General features: G+C 36.6%; 2 protein-coding genes across 2 annotated transcripts; one reads left to right on the top strand and one right to left on the bottom strand.

Moving 5' to 3' along the window:
- Positions 1 to 1,985: 1,985 nt before the first annotated feature.
- LOC127878682 (uncharacterized) lies at positions 1,986 to 6,345 on the bottom strand. The gene is made up of 4 exons (XM_052425210.1): positions 6,292 to 6,345; positions 4,184 to 4,335; positions 3,162 to 3,400; positions 1,986 to 2,227 (listed from the first exon to the last, which is right to left on the bottom strand). The coding sequence occupies exons 1-4, from the start codon at positions 6,343 to 6,345 to the stop codon at positions 1,986 to 1,988; spliced, it is 687 nt and encodes a 228-aa protein (XP_052281170.1).
- Positions 6,346 to 12,698: 6,353 nt separating this feature from the next.
- LOC127879598 (uncharacterized) lies at positions 12,699 to 19,156 on the top strand. The gene is made up of 4 exons (XM_052426551.1): positions 12,699 to 12,937; positions 14,177 to 14,390; positions 16,272 to 16,408; positions 18,509 to 19,156. Exons 1-4 carry the CDS (start codon positions 12,898 to 12,900, stop codon positions 18,706 to 18,708), a joined length of 591 nt encoding a protein of 196 aa, XP_052282511.1. The 5' UTR covers positions 12,699 to 12,897; the 3' UTR covers positions 18,709 to 19,156.
- Positions 19,157 to 19,472: the final 316 nt, after the last annotated feature.

The following is a 19,472-nucleotide window of genomic DNA, read 5'->3' as shown; positions in this document are numbered from 1 at the left end:
CAAGTTTGTACAAATCCACCAAAATGGTCTCACTTTAGTGAGAATCTTAAAACATACATACATACATGTGCATGTGTGCATAAAAAATGTAAATAATAATAAAAAAAGAAATATGTCCACACGACACGGATATTTGTCACTGCATTAAAGCATAACCTGAATGTTTAAAACGGACTAAGTGACCCCATGACCTAGTTTTTGACCCGGCATGACCCATGTTTCAACTTGGCCTAGAGATCATCTAGAGACAACTTCTGACCATATTTGGTGAAGATCGGATGGAAACTACTTAAAGTATTGAGCAGAAACCATGATGAATGTTTCAAACGCATTAAGTGACACCGTGACCTAGTTTTTTACCCGGCATGACCCATGTTTCAATTTGGCCTAGAGATCATCTAGAGACAACTTCTGACCGCGTTTGGTGAAGATCGGACGAAAACTACTTGAATTATTGAGCAGAAACCATACTGAATGTTTCAAACGCACTAAGTGACCCCGTGACCTAGTTTTTAACCCGACATGACCCATGTTTCAACTTAGTCTAGAGATTATCTAGAGACAACTTCTGACCACGTTTGGTGAAGATCGGATGAAAACTACTTGAATTATTGAGCAGAAACCATGCTGAATGTTTCAAACGCACTAAGTGACACCGTGACCTAGTTTTTGACCCGGGATGACCCATGTTTCAACTTGGCATAGAGATCATCTAGATACAACTTCTGACCACGTTTGGTGAAGATCGGATTAAAACTACTTGAATTATTGAGCAGAAACCAAGCCGAATGTGTCAAACGCAGTAAGTGACACCGTGACCTAGTTTTTGAACCGGCATGACCCATCTTTACACTTTGCCTAGAGATCATCTAGAGACAACTTCTGACCACGTTTGGTGAAGATCGGATTAAAACTACTTGACTTATTGAGCGGAAACCATGCTGAATGTTTAAAACGCACTACGTGACCCCGTGACCTAGTTTTTCATCCGGCATGCCGCATTTTCAAACTGGTCCTAGAAATCATCTAGATACAACTTCTGACCAAGTTTGGTGAAGATCGAATAAAAACTACATGAATTACTTAGCGGACACCATGCTGAATGTTTAAAATGCACTAAGTGACCCTGTGACCTAGTTTTTGAACCAGCATGACCCATGTTTGAACTTGGCCTACAGATCATCTAGATACAACTTCTGACCACGTTTGGTGAAGATCGGGTGCAGACTACTCGACTTATTGAGCAGAAACCATGCTGAATGTTTCAAACGCACTAAGTGACCCCGTGACCTAGTTTTTCATCCGGCATGACCCATGTTTCAACTTGTCCTAGAGATCATCTAGATACAACTTCTGACCATGATTGGTGAAGATCGGATGAAAACTACTTGACTTATTGAGCAGAAACCATGCTGAATGTTTAAAACGCAGTAAGTAAAACCGTGACCTAGTTTTTGACCAAGCATGACCCATCTTTAAACTTCGCCTAGACATCATCTAGATACAACTTCTGACCAAGTTTGGTGAATATCGGATGAAAACTACTTGACTTATTAAGCGGAAACCATGCTGAATGTTTAAAACGCACTACGTGACCCCATGACCTAGTTTTTGACCCGGCATGACCCATCTTCGAACTTGTCCTAGAAATCAACTAGATACAACTTCTGACCAAGTTTGTTGAAGATCGGATAAAAAACTACTTGTCTTATTGAGCGGAAACCATGCTGAATGTTTAAAACCCACTACGTTACACAGTGACAGTTTTTTTGACCTGGCATGACCCTTCTTCGAACTTGGCCTTTACATCATCTAGATACAACTTCTGACCAAGTTTGGTGAAGATCAGAGGAAAACTACTTTATTTATTGAGTGGAAACTACTCCGGACGGACTTACGAACGGTGCGATTTTAATATGCCCCCAGAACATAGGTAGATGAGTAGAGTATGGTTTTGTAGTTTAACCTTTTGTTTAGAGCAATTTTCATATTTTAAAAAATTCCATCGACTCATTAACACTCTTCAATAGAAGGGTAGATGGGCTCTCGGGTGTCTGTCCTTTAGGCAGCCACAAGTCCAGAAAACATCTCGATGCATATGGAAGACGGGTCACTCCGTCTTCTTGCATATAGAAATGTATCTCAATCGGCTTTTGAAAGCCACAGGGTGGTAACGCTCCGGAAATGAACGACAGCAATTCTGCCATGGTTGTGGGAACAATTCCATCTGAATTATAAATTGTTATGTGTTAAATATTAATCAAGGCATGCAACATGCATTGTAACATTATATAACTAGTTCTAAACAGCCGTATGTTTTTACATTGTTCACATTCACTGTCTCTCACCGCCAGATAATCCTTTATTACGCTTGTTTATGAAGGTTAACATTATTATTTGTTTACTTTTTCTGTCTTTAAACGGCACCAAAACATAAACCATCACATCAGAAGATATAATCAGATTAACTTTTAATTTAGCTCGGGCATCCCTTTTATGCACTTTAAATAACTATGCTTTTGAAAGATTTTCAAGAAAAGTGTCATTAATGTGAATATATCAGTGTCTTTTTTAACTTAACATTATTTTAAATTACCAAGACCTTTCAAACCAACGTGAAATTCATTTTTCAAATCTGTTTTTAATTTCATTTGGAAACATATATACTTTGTAAAATATTAAGGAAACTAAATGTCATAACATGAAATATTTTTACTGACTTGTTTAACAACATATCTTAGAATTAAAAAAAAACACGTCAATATTGCAATCTTATCTATAGCATTGACGGTTTGACAAGAATTATTAAGCATTTTTGTTCAGCAACAATACTTGATCCAAAGTAAATGCAAAATTCTAGCTGTGATACTACACACAAAAAACCCTGTAAATTTTGGCGACTCAGTGCCAAATACTTTTGAAGCTATGAAGAGATAACATTTACTGAAGGACGGACAGGCAAACAAAGGAAAATAATGTCAGAATAGATGTTGAAAAGGGGTAACTTTATTATTAAATGTGTTTCAACTGATTCTGAAAACGATAGTTCCATGGCACTTGTTTTGCATGTAGATATGAACGAATGTTTAATTTAACTGCGCGTCTGTGTATCAGTAAATGCTATTGATAATTGACTTTACCACCAAATAAATAAAGCAAACCTTCAATGTCCTGCAAAAAGAGCTCCCATGCGTAGACAGTCTCATCTTCAGACGTCCTGGCATTAGAACCGAGTTCACTGAAATCATACCGAAGGATTCTGTCCATCTCCTGTTTCATTAGAGGTTTAGGAAGATTGCAAAACAGCGGTTGGAATACACTGGCATGTTTTGTTACCATCCCCCACATGCCGCATACGTCATCCATCCCATCCTTAAATTGGGCAATCTCGGATGATGTTCTGTAATTGAAACAAACAGTTTTTGCTATTAATTTGTTTGTACAAGTTTAATGTATTTTGATATAATGCAATGCTGCTTCAGCTTCTGGAGTTTCACTTCTTTATATAAATCAACGTTAGAAATAAATATATTGTTTGATTTGTAACAGTTATCACATTGATTCTTGGACAAGTTTGTTATATATATTGCACATGGGATTTTACCTTGTAATCAAGGCTTTTGATATTCTTGTTCGCTTGGGTTTTAATAATCCTTCATTTTTTTATTTAAAGTTTGTTTTTTATCATATGTATATTTTTGATATTGTTTTTTTTAATCTATGGCATGTGTGCTTAAAAGCCATTTAAGTAAGCGGAATGTTGTGAAGCCTTGTTGTGAGCTTTTTGTTTACAGATTTGGTCTGAAAATTTAGAAAATTTGAAAAAAGTCAACATTTGTAAGTGTTCATAGAAAATGAATAGTTGGTGTTTTTTGTTAAAAAATTCCCTATAGTTATTATTTTAAAGGAAAAGGCATGACAAGAACCTAAAATCATCTATACCAAGACAAACCTGGTAAAGTTTGTACATAAAATCACTTTAATCACAGCAGAATTTGAGTTTATTCCTATATATAAACTTTCAGTTTCATTTCCAGCACAGTGCATTTTGCTTTTTAAATGTTTCTCATCATATTGGTAGATTTTGCAGAAATTTTATATTTTATCCCCATTTGGAAACACGTTTTTTCTTTTATATGAGAAGCTAGAGTTGATATGTAAAAAACTGGCAGAAGCTAGTTACCTATAAAAGACGTGGTACTTTATAACCATCTCCTTCATGGACCCCTTGTCCGCCACGGCCATTCTATAAGGGTGGATCCCCCTGTCAGCCAGCCAGTCCCCGAACTTTGCCAAGAACTGATCCCTTTTCTGAACGTCGGTGATTTTCTCCAACTGAAAAATACAATAACTTGTAAAAATAGTACATCTTTGTTAGCCTTCCTCCCTAATATTTATAAAACTGAAATTCGTTGACAAGACTTCTTTTTTGTTGGTTATAAAATTTGAGGTGCAACGACTTGGGCCTAATTTAATGTTTCCAATTCCAAATGTGGACTCAACATACTAGTAATCCCAATTGATTGCGTCATATATGGTTAACAACTTGCTGATAATTGACTTCTTTTCCAATCTTAACCATATTCCTTACTGCAATTACTGAAGTATAAATATTACCATAAGCGTAGTTTTCTTGCATATCCAGATATAAAACATTTCCACATATGACCTTACGCTTATGTTACAACAATTATTTTTAATCATTCATTGTTGTCTTGTTATCAAACTGAAAACATGAATTTCAATTAATGTATTTTGAAAAAGTGCTTATACTGTGTTGGTGGATGCTCAAGTGTATATCGCTTTATTTGAGTATGCTAGCTGTTGTAAAAACAACTTACATCTTGGCCATTGTTGATCTTCAGTTTACCTGCTCTCTTTGTCAGCGTACAGACACCAGTATTATTCTTGGATATTAAACAATGGCCACCAAAACCTATTTTTAATCATAACTATGTAACTATCCACACAAATATTATGAATTTGGTGTCTATACCTTGGTTTTATGGGGCAAATAACACATAAATATCATCACAAATGTTTAAGTTTACAATTGTTCACACAAATTCAACATCGCGTCTAAAATGGCCGCCAAGATGGCCGCCAAGATGACCGCCAAAACCTATTAATGATCATAACTATGTATATATCCACTCAAATTTGATTTTTTGTGTGGCTATACAAAGGTTTCAAGGGGCAAAGAACACATTAAGATCATCAGACATTGTTTAAGTTTATTTTAAAACACACAAATCCAACATGGCGTCCAAAATGGCCACGAAGATTGCCCCCAAAACCCATTAATGATCATAACTATGTAACTATCCACTCACATTTGATGATTTTGCTGTCTATACCGAGGTTTCGAGGGGCAAAGAACACATTAAGATTGTCAGACATACTTTAAGTGTATTATGTTACACAGAAATATCACATGGCGTCCAACGACACAATACGAAATACCACAAGTCTATTACTTTTGACGTGATGCTTGTTATGTGAAACGCGTATCTTGCATCGGGAAAGCCAGTAACCTGAGCTGTTGTAAGTCAAGTTCTTGCCTATGATTAATAGGAACATTAGGGACAAAGCGTGCATTCTGTCAACATAAGCCTTAGTTTGCAACCTTGCCACAACCTTCACACCATTGGAACGTTTGACCAAGCCTTGTATTGGAGGGCTGCCGAAATCATCATTGATGCGCCACACAGTAGTTGAAAAGGTTGTTCAGAATTTTTTTATTTTTTTTTTGGGGGGGGGGCAAAGGATCCCTCATGGAAGAAAACGGTCTCAAACACATACTTGAGGCTGTCAATGGAGAAAATGCAATTGTGCACATTGTGACACGAAATGCTGTCCAGAGTCACGGGACCATCTTCTTGTTGAAAAGTGCATACACAGCCAGCTTACAGCATAAATGACCCAGGAAGATCAAGACATTCAGATACTGCTGGATCATGCCAAGGATTTGTACTGTTCCCTTCTTAGGGACAAAACGACGCAAGCAGATGATACATATAATGCGATTTTGATCAAACTCGAGAGGGCTACAGAGAAGAAGAAACATGTACTTACCCAGACCTCAAAGACAAGCATCGTATGGCTGAATTATCAGCTGATGATTAACAATTCAATGGTGTTGATTAAAGCATATCCTACTGGATCTTGGCTGATGCATTAGCAGGCAGTGCCCGATTTGCTATCCATCTTTGATCCAGCTGGGTAAATAACCTGCAATCTGCTTATAACTTTATGTATCTGCAGCAAATAAGCAACCTAGAAGAAACTCACCGGGACGTTTATCGAAAGTTCGGTATTGGTTTTCATGTTGTTCGTAGGTGCCATCAGTGCTGGGCTGGGCTAGGACGTGATCTTGTCATTGAGCAAACATTGATGATGTTTTATAGAGCACACGTGGTCTAACTCGCGGAAGTGGAATGACCGAGGAAATGCAAACCCCTGGGACCCTATTTGCAACATCCGAGCACAACAGTGCGATGCAGGATTTCACAGACCGGACCTATACTACAAGTCCACAACACAAAGACTCAACTGAGGCGTGCATCAAAGGGGATTCTTCTGATCTAGAGAAAATTCATACACAGATTACGACCTGCTCACCATACACAGCTGACCTTACTCTGAGAAACATGTTTGGAAAACGATCATAAGAGATATCATAGGAAAGTCGGCCTTGTCGTATAAATTAACGAGAAAATACAGAGCCAAGGCTCTTGGGAATAGCTTGGCTGTTAAGATCGCTTCTGACCGTGCTTTTTGTCCTGCTCTTCTTTTCCAGCGTTTCCTGGTGGTGTCAAAATTTGGAGATCCTTCCCTTAAAACGGTTTACATAAACTTAAAATCATTATAATCAGAGAACAAGAATGTATTATTAACCAATATACTACTTAACATTCAGGGCACACGGGTATACAGCATGTTCATGGTCCAGAAATTTAGTTTTATGCATGGACTTGTTCAAATGAGCCTTGGTTGTGAAAACGGAGCGAAATACATTTGCGTATCGTGTCGTCCCAGATTAGCCAAAGCAGTCCACACAGGCTAATCAAGGACGACACTTTCCGCTTAAATCGAACTTTCGCTAAGAATAGCATTTCTTTAAACGAAAACAATACTTTAAAAGCGGAAAATTTTGTCCCTGATTTCCCCTGTGCGGAGTGCACAGGCTAATCTGGGACGACACTTTACGCACATACATTAAACAATAGCAATGCGTGGAATGTAACTGTATGCCTACTTGTACAGTCATTGGCGTTGTGCAGATATTTTTAAACTTGATATGGCTCGTATAAACAGCTTTATTTACCTACGGTATGGTAAAACACAATCTTTTTATACTGTCTTAATACATATTCGCACTCAGACCAAGCCTCGATAAAACCCATACTGAGCTCCCATCCTGATGCCTTTATTGAAGCCGAGAACATATTTTGTACAGCAGATAAGCCTCAGATAGCTCAGGCAATTTGAGAGTATGCTGTAGACACATCATATGAGGTTGGGATGAACTGTATTCATGAAACAGATTCATGATGGTGGCACTTTGCTGCATCGGTGACCATGGAGAATGGCGACTCATATACCACAATAGCCGAGTCTTATGTAGATTCAGAGAAAGTCATTACGGACAAGTGACATTGGGGTTCGATGGCTACGAAGACGGCCATTAGAGAAAACATGCACCAGAGACGATGAAACAAAGGTGAATCATATTGTGAAAGCAAAGAAACAGAATGCTCATGTAAAAAAGGAAGATTTTTTGTCTCGTGACAGAAACAAGGTCGGCATGATTTATCTGATCAGCACAACTCTGACTAAATGGGATGCTATGCTGTTCTGTCTACAGGGAATGCAGACGTTGAAATTGTTAAGACAATAGTGTAACGATCCTGTCGTAGCACCACAACAATGGTTGGCGAGGATACAGATTTGCTCATCTTGATCCTGCATCACTCCGAAAGGAACAATAAGACCATCTACTTCTGCTCTGATGTAAACAAATAGTCAATAGTCAAAGAAACACACAGTTTATAATATCAACTTTTTGAAAGAACTCATGCTCAATCAGGCTGTAATTAATCTTCAATGATTTTCAGCAACGATAAAAAATGAAGTCTACTTAAGTTAGTAAAACCTGATACAATCATGAAGTCATATGCTAGTTTATTCTCTCTTCCAAATGTCGTAAATTGGATTTTATGATTATTCATCTGCTTAGTGATAACCTCAATTGGATTAAAGTGTTCCTTGTCTCCTTTACTATCATGGCGTTTTACATAACAACCATAACGTTTGAGTAACAAGTTATGGACGCGTGGTCCTTCGTATTGTGTTGATGGCCATTTTGGACGCCGTGTTCGATTTCTGTGTTACATAATTAGCTTTTATTTTGTCTTTTGATATATAATGTGTTCTTTGCTCCCTGAGACCTGAGTATAGACACCAAATTCAACAAATTTGAGGTGATAGTTACATATTTATATTTTATGATCATAAATATGTTTTGGCGGCAATTTTGGACGCTGTGTTGGATAAGTGTGTAATAAAATAAACTTAAACAATGTCTGATGATCTTAATGTGTTCTTTGCCCCCTAAAAACCTATGTATAGAAACGAAAATCGTCAAATTTGAGTGGATAGTAACATAGTAATGATCCTTACTAGGATTTGGCGGCCATCTTAGCGTCCATTTTGGTCGCCGTGATGGATTTCTGTGAAACACAATTAACTTACACTTTGTCTGATGATATAGATGTGTTCTTTGTACCCTGAAACCTGGGTAAAGATATCAAATTCATAAAATTTGAGTGAATAGTTACATAGTTATGATCATATATAGGTTTTTGCAGCCATCTTGACGGCCATTTTTGACGTCATGTTGGATTTGTGTGTACTTTATTTAACTTAAACAATGTCTGATGATCAGCTTGTGTTGAATTCCCTTTGAAACTTAGGAATACACACCAACTTCATCAAATTTGATTGGATAGTTACATAGTTGTGATCATTAACAGGTCTTGGCGGCCATCTTGGCGGCCATTTTGAAAAAAACCATATTTCCGGTGGTCCGATTGTTGTAAACTTTTGATATGTTTTAAAGGACCTTCTACCGTACCAGGATCAGTTAAAATACCTTTTGTAGCATTTATTTCGGGCGGGGTCAAAGTGTATATTGACCCTACTATCAATCAGAATAAAATATTTGTCAACTCTTAGCAGGTAATCATGTTTTTGTTGTATTTTTTCACATTTTCCTGTATGCCTTGCGGCCATATTGGAAGTTATTTTACCGGTTTCTATAGCGCTCTAATTTGCTTTGAAACAATATTATGTATACAAACTGCCTCGTTATTGATCGCGGTAAAACCCACCAATAATTATATATATATATATACAATAATTATTATATTATATTATGATTATATTATATAAACGCATCTCTACGAATTACTTGTGAACATGTTGTAACATTCATTAACAGTATCGATACAAATAATGCGTATTTGGGACATGATCACTCGTTCTAGAAATGATCGCCACTCACATAGTTTACCTTCCTTCTAATAATACTGTGGCGTATAATGAGCAGTGACAGTTGTTTCAGAATACATTTTTTTTTGGAAATAATGTTAATAATTTATATCTTATGATGTATGCCTGCCGTTAAAACAATACAATTTGTCTGATGATTATTATATGCTATTTCCCTGTTTTTCAGCTCCAGTGTACAGCAGGTTTGGCCTGTCCCCCAAGTTAGGTTACATGAAGGAGCCACTTCCGGCCGGGGACCTGGTCACCACGGGCAGCCTGCCACCTACCTACACCACCCTTCCGATGTACGGCGGAGGGCCGGGGGAGCTGATCCTCACGGTGCCACCAGCTTACGCCACCGATGAGAAGAAGACCGCCCTGCCATAAGCTGATAAGCCCGGCTCACAGCGGTGTCAAGTCAGACATGCGGCGGTCACTTGGAAGACATTTGTCAGTCACTTGTTGGACAACTGTCAGACATTCGTCAGGTTTTAAATTTTGCCATTCGTCTTGTGTGCTTAATACCACATTTTGAGTATGTTTTCTATTTATAATCTACATTAATTAAGCTTTTTTTCCATCTGTACAGCTGGAGTAACTATTGCATAGCCATTCTAATGGTGCAAAAATAATGTGACTTTTTGTTATATATACTGGTTGTATATATGACATGAAGCGACGATTTTAATTTGGGAATTAAAAAATATATATATATATATTTATATATACCCTTTTAAACATTATTTTACAGAGTTTAGAATATCTGTGGTAATTGTTTTGTTACATTGTTCTGTACCTGAATAAAAACAATTTTCAATCAGTGTGATTTCTACATCGCTTTGTCTGGCATGGCCATTTATAATTCGCAAAATATTTTGACTGGCCAAGTTTGTTCTTAAATCATATTTAACAGTATCCAGTTATATACAGTTGGTAAGTCCTACATAATAAAAGATGTGTGTGTATGTGGTTTAGATTGTATACAAATACATGTAATTACAGTCATTACAAGGCCAATTCGCTAACAAGTTAGGTATTCACGTTAGTGATCGAACCAGCTTTATTTCAATTCAAAGTCCAGCGCTAAACCAACTGATGTGTTGACCAACAATCAGATGTTGACCATCAATCATATGTTGACCATTAATCATGTGTTGCCCATCAATCATGTGTTGACCAACAATCATTTGTTAACTTGACCATCAATCATATGTTGATCATCAATCATATGTTGACCATCAATCATTTGCTGACCATCAATCATGTGTTAACCATCAATAAATTGTTTACCATCAATCATATGATGACCATCATCATGTGTTGACTATCAATAATTTGTTGACCATCAATAAGGTGTTGACTATCATTCATATGTTGACCATCAATCATGTGTTCACCATCAATCATTTGTTGACCATCAATCAGGTGTTGACCATCAATCATTTAGTGACCAACAATCATGTGTTGACCAATGTTGGCCATCAATCAGGTGTTGACCATCAATCATGTGTTGATTATGATCATATTTTGACTATCATAAATATGTTGACCAATGTTTACCACAAATCACGTGTTGACCCTCAATCAGTTGTTTACCATCAATCATATGTTGACCATCACTCATGTGATGGCCATCAATCATGTGTTGACCATCAATCATGTGTTGATCATCAATCATTTGTTGATTATCATCATATGTTGACTATCGTACATATGTTGACCATCAATCATGTGTAATCAATTATGTGTTGACCAATGCTTGCCATCAATCATTTGTTGACCAACACTCATATGCTTACTATCAGTCTTGTATTGACAATCAGTCATATGTTGACCATCAGCCATGTGTTGACCATCAGTCATATGATGACCATCAATCAGGTGTTGATAATCAATCATTTGTTGACCATTAATAATGTTCTTACCAGCAGTCATGTATTGACCATCAATCATGTGTTGACCATCAATCATGTGTTGACCATCAGCTATGTTTTGACCATCAATCATTTGTTGATCTTCAGCTATGTGTTGACCATCAATCATTTGTTGATCATCACTCATTTGTTGACCATCAATAATGTGTTTACCATCAATCATGTATTGACCATCAACCATGTGTTGACCGTCAGCTATGTGTTGACCATCAGCCATGTGTTGACCATCAATCATTTGTTGACCATCAATCATGCGTTGTTCATCAATTACATGCTGACCATCAACCATGTGTTGACCGTCAGCCATGTGTTGACCTTAAATCATTTGCTGACCATCAATCATGTGCTGACCATCAATCATGTGTTGTTCATCAATTAAATGTTGACCATCAATCATGTTTTGACCATCACTCAAACTATTGCCACCTATCGCGTTTCAACCATCAGTCATGTGTTGACCAGCAATCATCCATCATTACAGCCATGCAATAGACATTGATGGAATAGCATCTTTATTTGAGACAATATCAACATACCGAGGTATTGACAATGCTGATTCAAAAGCCTTTGGTAAAATTATTTGCTTTAAATACATCATATACGCTATGCAAATGGGTCGGACATCGAACAACATTCAGCAAAAAGAAGAGACAGTTATATCAACCAGCATTTAGTGAAAGTTATGACACCATGAAATAAGTTCGTAATAACATTTATTTTAGAACTATCATTATATGATATTAAGGCGATATGGTAAAACCCAATCAGAAATGGCCAAAAACCCTTTGCAAGATCAAAAACAATCGTCAGTAGCTAGAATGATTAATGACTACAGACCTTAAGCCAATATAAACCATTTAAAATATAAATATGATAAACAATTATTAATGCAATAGCCAAAGATATTCAGAAATAGCAAGAGAAAATAGGAGAATACTTAACAGGCACACATTGTTATTCAAGTTTAACCCATGTATGCATAGTGGACTATATCGCATGGTTTACATACAAAACAGGAGACTTGATTGTGTGTACGTGCCCTACAAATAGCTGCATGATTGAAGATTATGAACATCGATCTCCGTTTAAAAGGAGACCATGGTGTAAAAAACAGAACATGGGGTCTAAATATAGAAAAATCCATCACGATTTAACACTGGGTACATAGATTGTTTAAATCTTCCGTTTAACCGCAATGCGCTTTAAGTATTCATAGTTATCCATGCGAAACATCACGATCACGATTTTACAAAGGATTGAAATTTGATGCCAAAAAGGTTTATATATGACATAATGTATGCCGCATACTTTCGGCTTGCTTTGGTCTTGGACGGTGCGTCGGATAGAGTTTATTTGAGTATAGGATTTCGTCCCGACAACACGGTGCTGTCAATATCAGCCTGCAAACAAGATGAGGACTGTAGTGGTGTTAATGTTGATAGGAGTTATTGGTATGTTAAAACTTCACGATTTAAACTAGACGCATGTATGTTTTTCGTAAATTCTGTATATAAATATACTTACTTGTCGTGAAATTTAATAAACGTTTGTGTTTTTTTTTCGTCAAATATCTGTTTTGGAATTATTTTCCGATTGCTAGCATGTAGTGATTTATCGGAGACAATTTTTATAGCAAAAATCATACATTTTAATCGATATTTAATGAAAACAAATTCAATTAAGATTATTTAAACAACAAGTATGCCTATATTTTAACGTTTCCATTAAAATTTTGCACATTGGTAAAGCTTAAAATTGATAGATGCTTCATTACATGTATCTAGAGTTTTGCACATATTTGCTCACTTGTAACCTTTATGTTAACAGCCAAAACAATTGTTAAGTTAAACATATTCATTAAAATACCTTGTTTGAAGTTTTTGTCCTGTAAAAAGAAAGCAAGTTATTCCAAAAACATATATGTCTTTGAAATCAGTTTGTCCACGGATTAAACGATAACATTACTGGATGATGCAAACTTTTCATTTGCGAATAATTTCTGCATTAAAATGTTGGATCATCCACTCATATTTACGTATAAAGTTTGTCTAATTTAATCATTTTTTACGTGTATTTCATGGGCAAACTTTATTACAAGAATCTGTTCCATTAACCTATGAAATATCAAACCATAATTGGCTGAGCCAGTCATTAGTTGACAATTAGCAACTAGTCGAATTCGTTTAACAGAACACACAATTCTTTTAAAAAATCGGGCACAATCAATGCAAATTAGAAAAGTTATTTTCGATTTTGGAAAACTGCTATAAAAATACACAACTGTCAAGTGTTTTAATACATTTATTAGGACAGATTGGTAATACATGCATAACGTTAACATTCGCTCATATTTCCGAACTCCAGACTACACAAGTGGTGTAATTAATAGCCCTATAGCATTTGTTGACTAAAAAATCCGTTTCTGTACTCCGAGGTATAACAATAAAATACATTTTATAGTTTTTCTTCTTATTTTTTTTCTCTTCCTATTTTTTCCTCTTCTTCTTCTTCGTCGTCGTCGTCTTCTTCTTCATCATCATCTTTTTTCTTCTTCTCATTCTCCTTTTTTTTATTTTCTCTTCTTCTACTTCTTCTTTGATTGATCATAATTTTTGAGTTTTGCCAATGTAACAATTAATGACATGAATTTAAAACGATCGAACAAGTCTGTTCTCCCTGTCCCTCCACAGGGCTTTGTGCCGCCCATATGCACGAGGGCCCCGAGCACGACTCGAGCGAGGAGGATGAAGACCACCACTGTGAGTGCCGTCACCGCGGCCCACCGCCACCGCCGAAAGACGACATGCCACTTCCAGAAGCCGATGACAGCAATGACATGGACGATGGCATGAAGATGCCGGACGATTATGATCACAAAAACGAACGCTGTTGTCGGAAACACTGGTACGCATGCGAACTACTTAATGTACAGAAATCTTGCCATTATTTTCACGCGCTTTCTTTAAGCTCCGGTAGTTGGTTTTAATAAACAGTAGGTACTGGTTTTTATCAAATCAAATTTCCCAAAGAACGTTCACGTTTAAAACGCGTTGCATGTATGAGTGTAAAATTATCATAATCGTTTGAATCGCGAAGTCTTGAATAATCGCGAAGCCTTAAATAATCGCGAAGTCTTGAATAATCGTGAAGTCTTGAATAATCGCGAAGCCTTGAATAATCGCGAAGTCTTGAATGATCGCGAAGCCTTGAATTGAAGGCTTCAATGTCGTTCTATAAAAAAATCAGTATATTTTGTTGATGGGATATATTCAATGGCAAAATTGGCAAGCATCACCAATTGTTATGAGATGCTATGGCAAGATGAATCTTTATTTTTTCTTATTTGGCCCATGCTTTGTTGCCCTTTATTGCTATTTTATGCCATAAAACAAGTCTCCAGGCAACGTATATTTGAAATTACGGTAACGTGAAAACATTTGTTTACAAAAACATAGTCTTGTCATTTCGAAGTATTAGAATATTGAAAATACTTTCTTTTAAAAAAAACAACAACAACAACAGAGTATAAGCTCTACAAGAACATAAAATTACACAACTCCTTCAACATTAATTTGAAAACACCAATGTCGTTCTTATAGTCATGATGACGATAGTTGTGGATTTGATAATCATGTGGATTGTTTGTCGGCTGAGGATAATCGTTATAATGATTTAAATGAAGAAGAAGAAGATGATAATGATGATAATGATGACAATGATGATTATGATGACGACGATGGTTTTTATTATACTTTTACTTACATTTAATAAATATAAATATGACAAAGTTACATACATGTGTATTTACATGCATACCATAGTTATAACCCGTGTTGTTGGCTAAGGTACATTGTATTTTAATAATTCATGTGGTCTGTGCACGTATTCACCATACCATTTTTAGTCTGTTTAAACTTCAATATAAAAATAAACTATACTTTTTAATGATATTATACAGTTTAATGTGAGATGGAATTTAGCACCTCTAACTACAAAATTATTCATTAAGAATAATTTATTTTTACAACATTATCAATATTTCTGGCTTGTATATTCGAAAGCTGAACATTTGGTTCTAAGTCTATTCCATATAATCAAGTCTAAGACCGGGTTGATGGATACGAGCCCAGGTCACCTGCAGTACATCACCAACGTAACGTTAATGTATATTCACATTCTGCATTTAAATTAATTAGAACGTCACATGAATCTTACGTCACCTAACTGCGTGACTAGCATACCGCCAGTGTGTATTAATTACGTCACCTAACTGCGTGACTAGCATACCGCCAGTGTGTATTAATTACGTCACCTAACTGCGTGACTAGCATACCGCCAGTGTGTATTAATTTAAAACAAATTTAGGCAATTCTCTATTCTACATATTTAAAATCTTGAAACATAGATAAAATAGTACATAGATAACAAACGTACTATGGATGTTTTGTTGACATTACATTTTGTTACTCAAGCATTAAGGCTGTCATATTTTACAGGAACTTTTACTCTTTTGTTTTTCAACAATGACTTCACGCGATATACACAACGTTCCTGTTTTTCACGACATTAACATGCATACAAATGTTTTTTGCTAATTAAAAGCATGTGATGAAAATAATTCTTACACGAGTTGTCATTTCATACCATGATTTATTTAACTCGTTCAAGAAATGTGTTAGTAAACTTTCTAAAGATTCGCTTTCTGACAAAATTCATGACCTCATTCAATAAAAATATAGAATGAAATGACAACTCATGTCATACCCTTTAAATATCTTCTTGAAGGCACAGGAAAGTCATGAAGATCGTCATCGGTGCCGTTGCCGGAGTAGTTATCGTCATTGCTGCTGTCATCACCGGCTGCTGCTGCTACCACAAGAGGTGCAAGAGGAGCAGGACATGTCCGAACCAGAAATACAATTGTAGGTTTTAAAAATGAGTTTGTATTTGAATGCAACATATGAGTCCCACTTTTGAAAAAGGGACACCAAGCATGTTGGTTAAGTGTTGGTTTAATGTTGGCTGTCCCAGATAAGCTTGTTCAGTTCGCACAGGCCAATCAGCAACGATACTTTCCGCTTTTGTTTTTAATTTTCTTATAAAGGAATAATGTTCTTGGCGAAATCCAGTTTTAGCGGAAACGGCAGTCCCTAATTAACCTATGCGGCTACTCTGGCACGACACTTTTAGCACATACATTAAGCCCGGTTTTCCCAGAGCGTACGTTATTTGCCTGTTACAATACAAGTTTATAAAGAAAACCTAAATTGCTAGACCATGGAAATGCTGTATACCCGTGTGCCCTGAATGTTCAGTAGTATATTCGTTAATAATCTGCTCCATGTCTCCTTGTAGCATGGTGTTAACTACATGAGTCGTTTTCTGAAAAATAACTGGGCATAATGCATGTGCGTAAAGTGTCGTCCCAGGTTAGCCTGTGCAGTCCGCAAAGTCTAATCAGGGACAACACTTTCCACTTTTATGGTATTTTTCATTTAAAGGAAGTCCCTTCTTACCGAAAATCTTGTTTAGGCGGAAAGTGTCATCCCTGATTATCATATGCATACTGCACAGGCTAATCTGGGACGACTGCACAGGCTAATCTGGGACGACACTTTACGCAAAGGCATTATGCCCAGTTTTCTCAGAACGCGACACATAAGTAAAAAGTTTAAATTCTCGTTTATAAATTATGCGTGAAGCGTGACTATTTTGGTTACTTGTATTCCTTCTCATATATAAGAGTGTATCCAACCCCTCCCCCTTTAGTAAGAAGTATGCAGATGGGTAAATTGTACGCATTAAGCCAAGGTTTGGTGCGCAGGACGCAAAACTGTATTTTTTACAAGCAAAGCATTAACATTTTCATAAAACTTATCTTAAATCTTATTCAATCTTGACATCAACAAAAACCGCCTATTGATTATTGATTAGACCCTTCCGGGTCATGGGACTAGTTAATGTTATAGGTAGGATTGAGAACGGGCATATTCTGTCTGGTCGTCTCAGCTACCGCCCTTACTTTTAAAGTGTGCTAAAGGAACTTCTATTTTCACCTTAAAACTAGACATGAAACTTTTCATATTTTTTACAAAGCGATATTTTAAATCGCTATATTTTAAAATCAACTACGTTGGTCTTTAAGCGTAAGTTAATTTTTCTGACGAATGCAAATTCAAGGACGGATTTCACCTTCGTGTATAACAAATCCATTTTCTAGATGAATGTTGGTTCGAATCTTGATTTAGTTTTTTAAACAGTCGCGAATTACATACCTAATGCTAAAAACGTAATGCATCAAACTAAAACAGAATAATCGATGTACAGCAATGGTACATTTTCACTAAGGTTTATTTGCTCATAATCACTTTGAATCAATATTGCGCATTCAATCACACTGCCTTGTTATCGATCAACGTACAATCCATCAATATTTAACGCATATTAACGAATTACCAGTAAACGGTTGTAGCAGCAATTAACATAATCGATACAAATATCCCGTTTTTGGAACATGATCACCAGAGTCGTGTTCTGAGAAAACTGGGCATAATGCATGTGCGTAAAGTGTCGTCCCAGATTAGCCTGTACAGTCCGCACAGGCTAATCAGGGACGACACTTTTCGCCTAAATTGGATTTTTGCTAAGAAGAGACTTCATTAAAACGAAAAATGTTATAAAAGCAGAAGTGTCGTCCCTGATTAGCCTGTGCGGACTGCACAGGCTATTCTGGGACGACACTTTACGCACATGCATTATGCCCAGTTTTCTCTGAACGCGAATCACTAGTTCTCAGAATGGTCTTCAAACAAATAGTTTTCCTTTCTCATAATACAGTTTCGTATAATGAGCAGTAAGAGATGTTTAAGAACATTATTTAAAATAGAAATAATGTTAACAGTAAATATTTTATAGTGTGTGCATGTATGTGAAATGATATAAATACGCATACATATTTTGTTTCACTTTTAAACAATGCAATTTGTTTGATGATTATCACATGCAATGTCCTTGTTTTTCAGCTCCAATGTACAGCAGGTTTGGCCTGTCCCCCGAGTTGGGTTACGTGAAGGAGCCACTTCCGGCCGGGGACCTGATCACTACTGGCAGCCTGCCACCTACCTACACCACCATGCCAATGTACGGCGGAGGGCCGGGGGAGCTGATCCTCAAGGCGCCACCAGCGTTCGCCACCGAGGAGAAGAAGACCGCCCTGCCGTAGGCTGATAACCCCGGCTCACAGCGCTTTCCCGTCATTCACTTGTTTGACATTTTTCAATAAATTGTCCGAAATTAAATTATGTCGGGCACTTGTCAGTCACGTGTCGGACACTTGTCAGTAAACATCTTGTGTGCGTATTACCTGATTTTACGGATTATATGGTTTCGATTTAAAATGTAGATTCATTTGTTTCTTCTTTACCGCTGGGCTGAATATTGCTTTACCACTCGCATTGTTCAAAAAAGTGTTTTTTATGTGACGTATATTTTGTTATACACTGGTTGTATACTTAGCATGAACCGTTGTGTGTATTTAAATGTAAATATTTTCTATAAAACCTTTTTTTATTTTTGAAAATGTTTCAGTTCTTTTGTTTTTCATTTTTGAAAATCTTTCAGTAGTTTAGTTTTTTTTTCTTTTGTACCCGAATAAAAAATATTTTTTCGTACCCGTGTAATTTCTTCATCGCGATGTCTGGTATGGTCATTTATAAGTCGCCATATATATCGACTGCTAAAGTTTGTATGTGTTTGTTTAATCGTATTTAACAATATGCCTTCATATAACAAGGCAAGCCCTACTTATAAGAGATATGTTTGTGTGTGTGTGTGGTGGTGGTGGGGGGGGGGATATCAATACATGAAATAACAATCATCACACGGAAATCCTCTTTCAATTTATTTGGTCGCGCTAGTAATCGAACCCGCTATCCTTCCTAAACTCAGCTTATTTGTTGCCAATTAATCATGCACAGGCTCTCAATC

This window comes from Dreissena polymorpha, chromosome 4, assembly GCF_020536995.1.
Source record: "Dreissena polymorpha isolate Duluth1 chromosome 4, UMN_Dpol_1.0, whole genome shotgun sequence".
Classification (NCBI taxonomy): domain Eukaryota; kingdom Metazoa; phylum Mollusca; class Bivalvia; order Myida; family Dreissenidae; genus Dreissena; species Dreissena polymorpha.
The sequence above is the reverse complement of the archived record's forward strand: the minus strand, read 5'-3'. Positions and strand labels throughout refer to the sequence as shown.

What these genes read in the sequence shown, in the direction of transcription:
- LOC127878682 (XM_052425210.1), bottom strand. Translation starts at nt 6,345, where the DNA reads ATGGCACCTACGAACAACATGAAAACCAATACCGAACTTTCGATAAAC. An exon ending in AACTTTCGATAAACGTCCCG is followed by an intron (nt 4,336 to 6,291) that starts GTGAGTTTCTTC and finishes TGTATTTTTCAG; the next exon opens with TTGGAGAAAATCACCGACGT. An exon ending in CTTTTTGCAGGACATTGAAG is followed by an intron (nt 2,228 to 3,161) that starts GTTTGCTTTATT and finishes TTTATAATTCAG; the next exon opens with ATGGAATTGTTCCCACAACC.
- LOC127879598 (XM_052426551.1), top strand. Translation starts at nt 12,898, where the DNA reads ATGAGGACTGTAGTGGTGTTAATGTTGATAGGAGTTATTG. An exon ending in AATGTTGATAGGAGTTATTG is followed by an intron (nt 12,938 to 14,176) that starts GTATGTTAAAAC and finishes GTCCCTCCACAG; the next exon opens with GGCTTTGTGCCGCCCATATG. An exon ending in CGCTGTTGTCGGAAACACTG is followed by an intron (nt 14,391 to 16,271) that starts GTACGCATGCGA and finishes ATCTTCTTGAAG; the next exon opens with GCACAGGAAAGTCATGAAGA.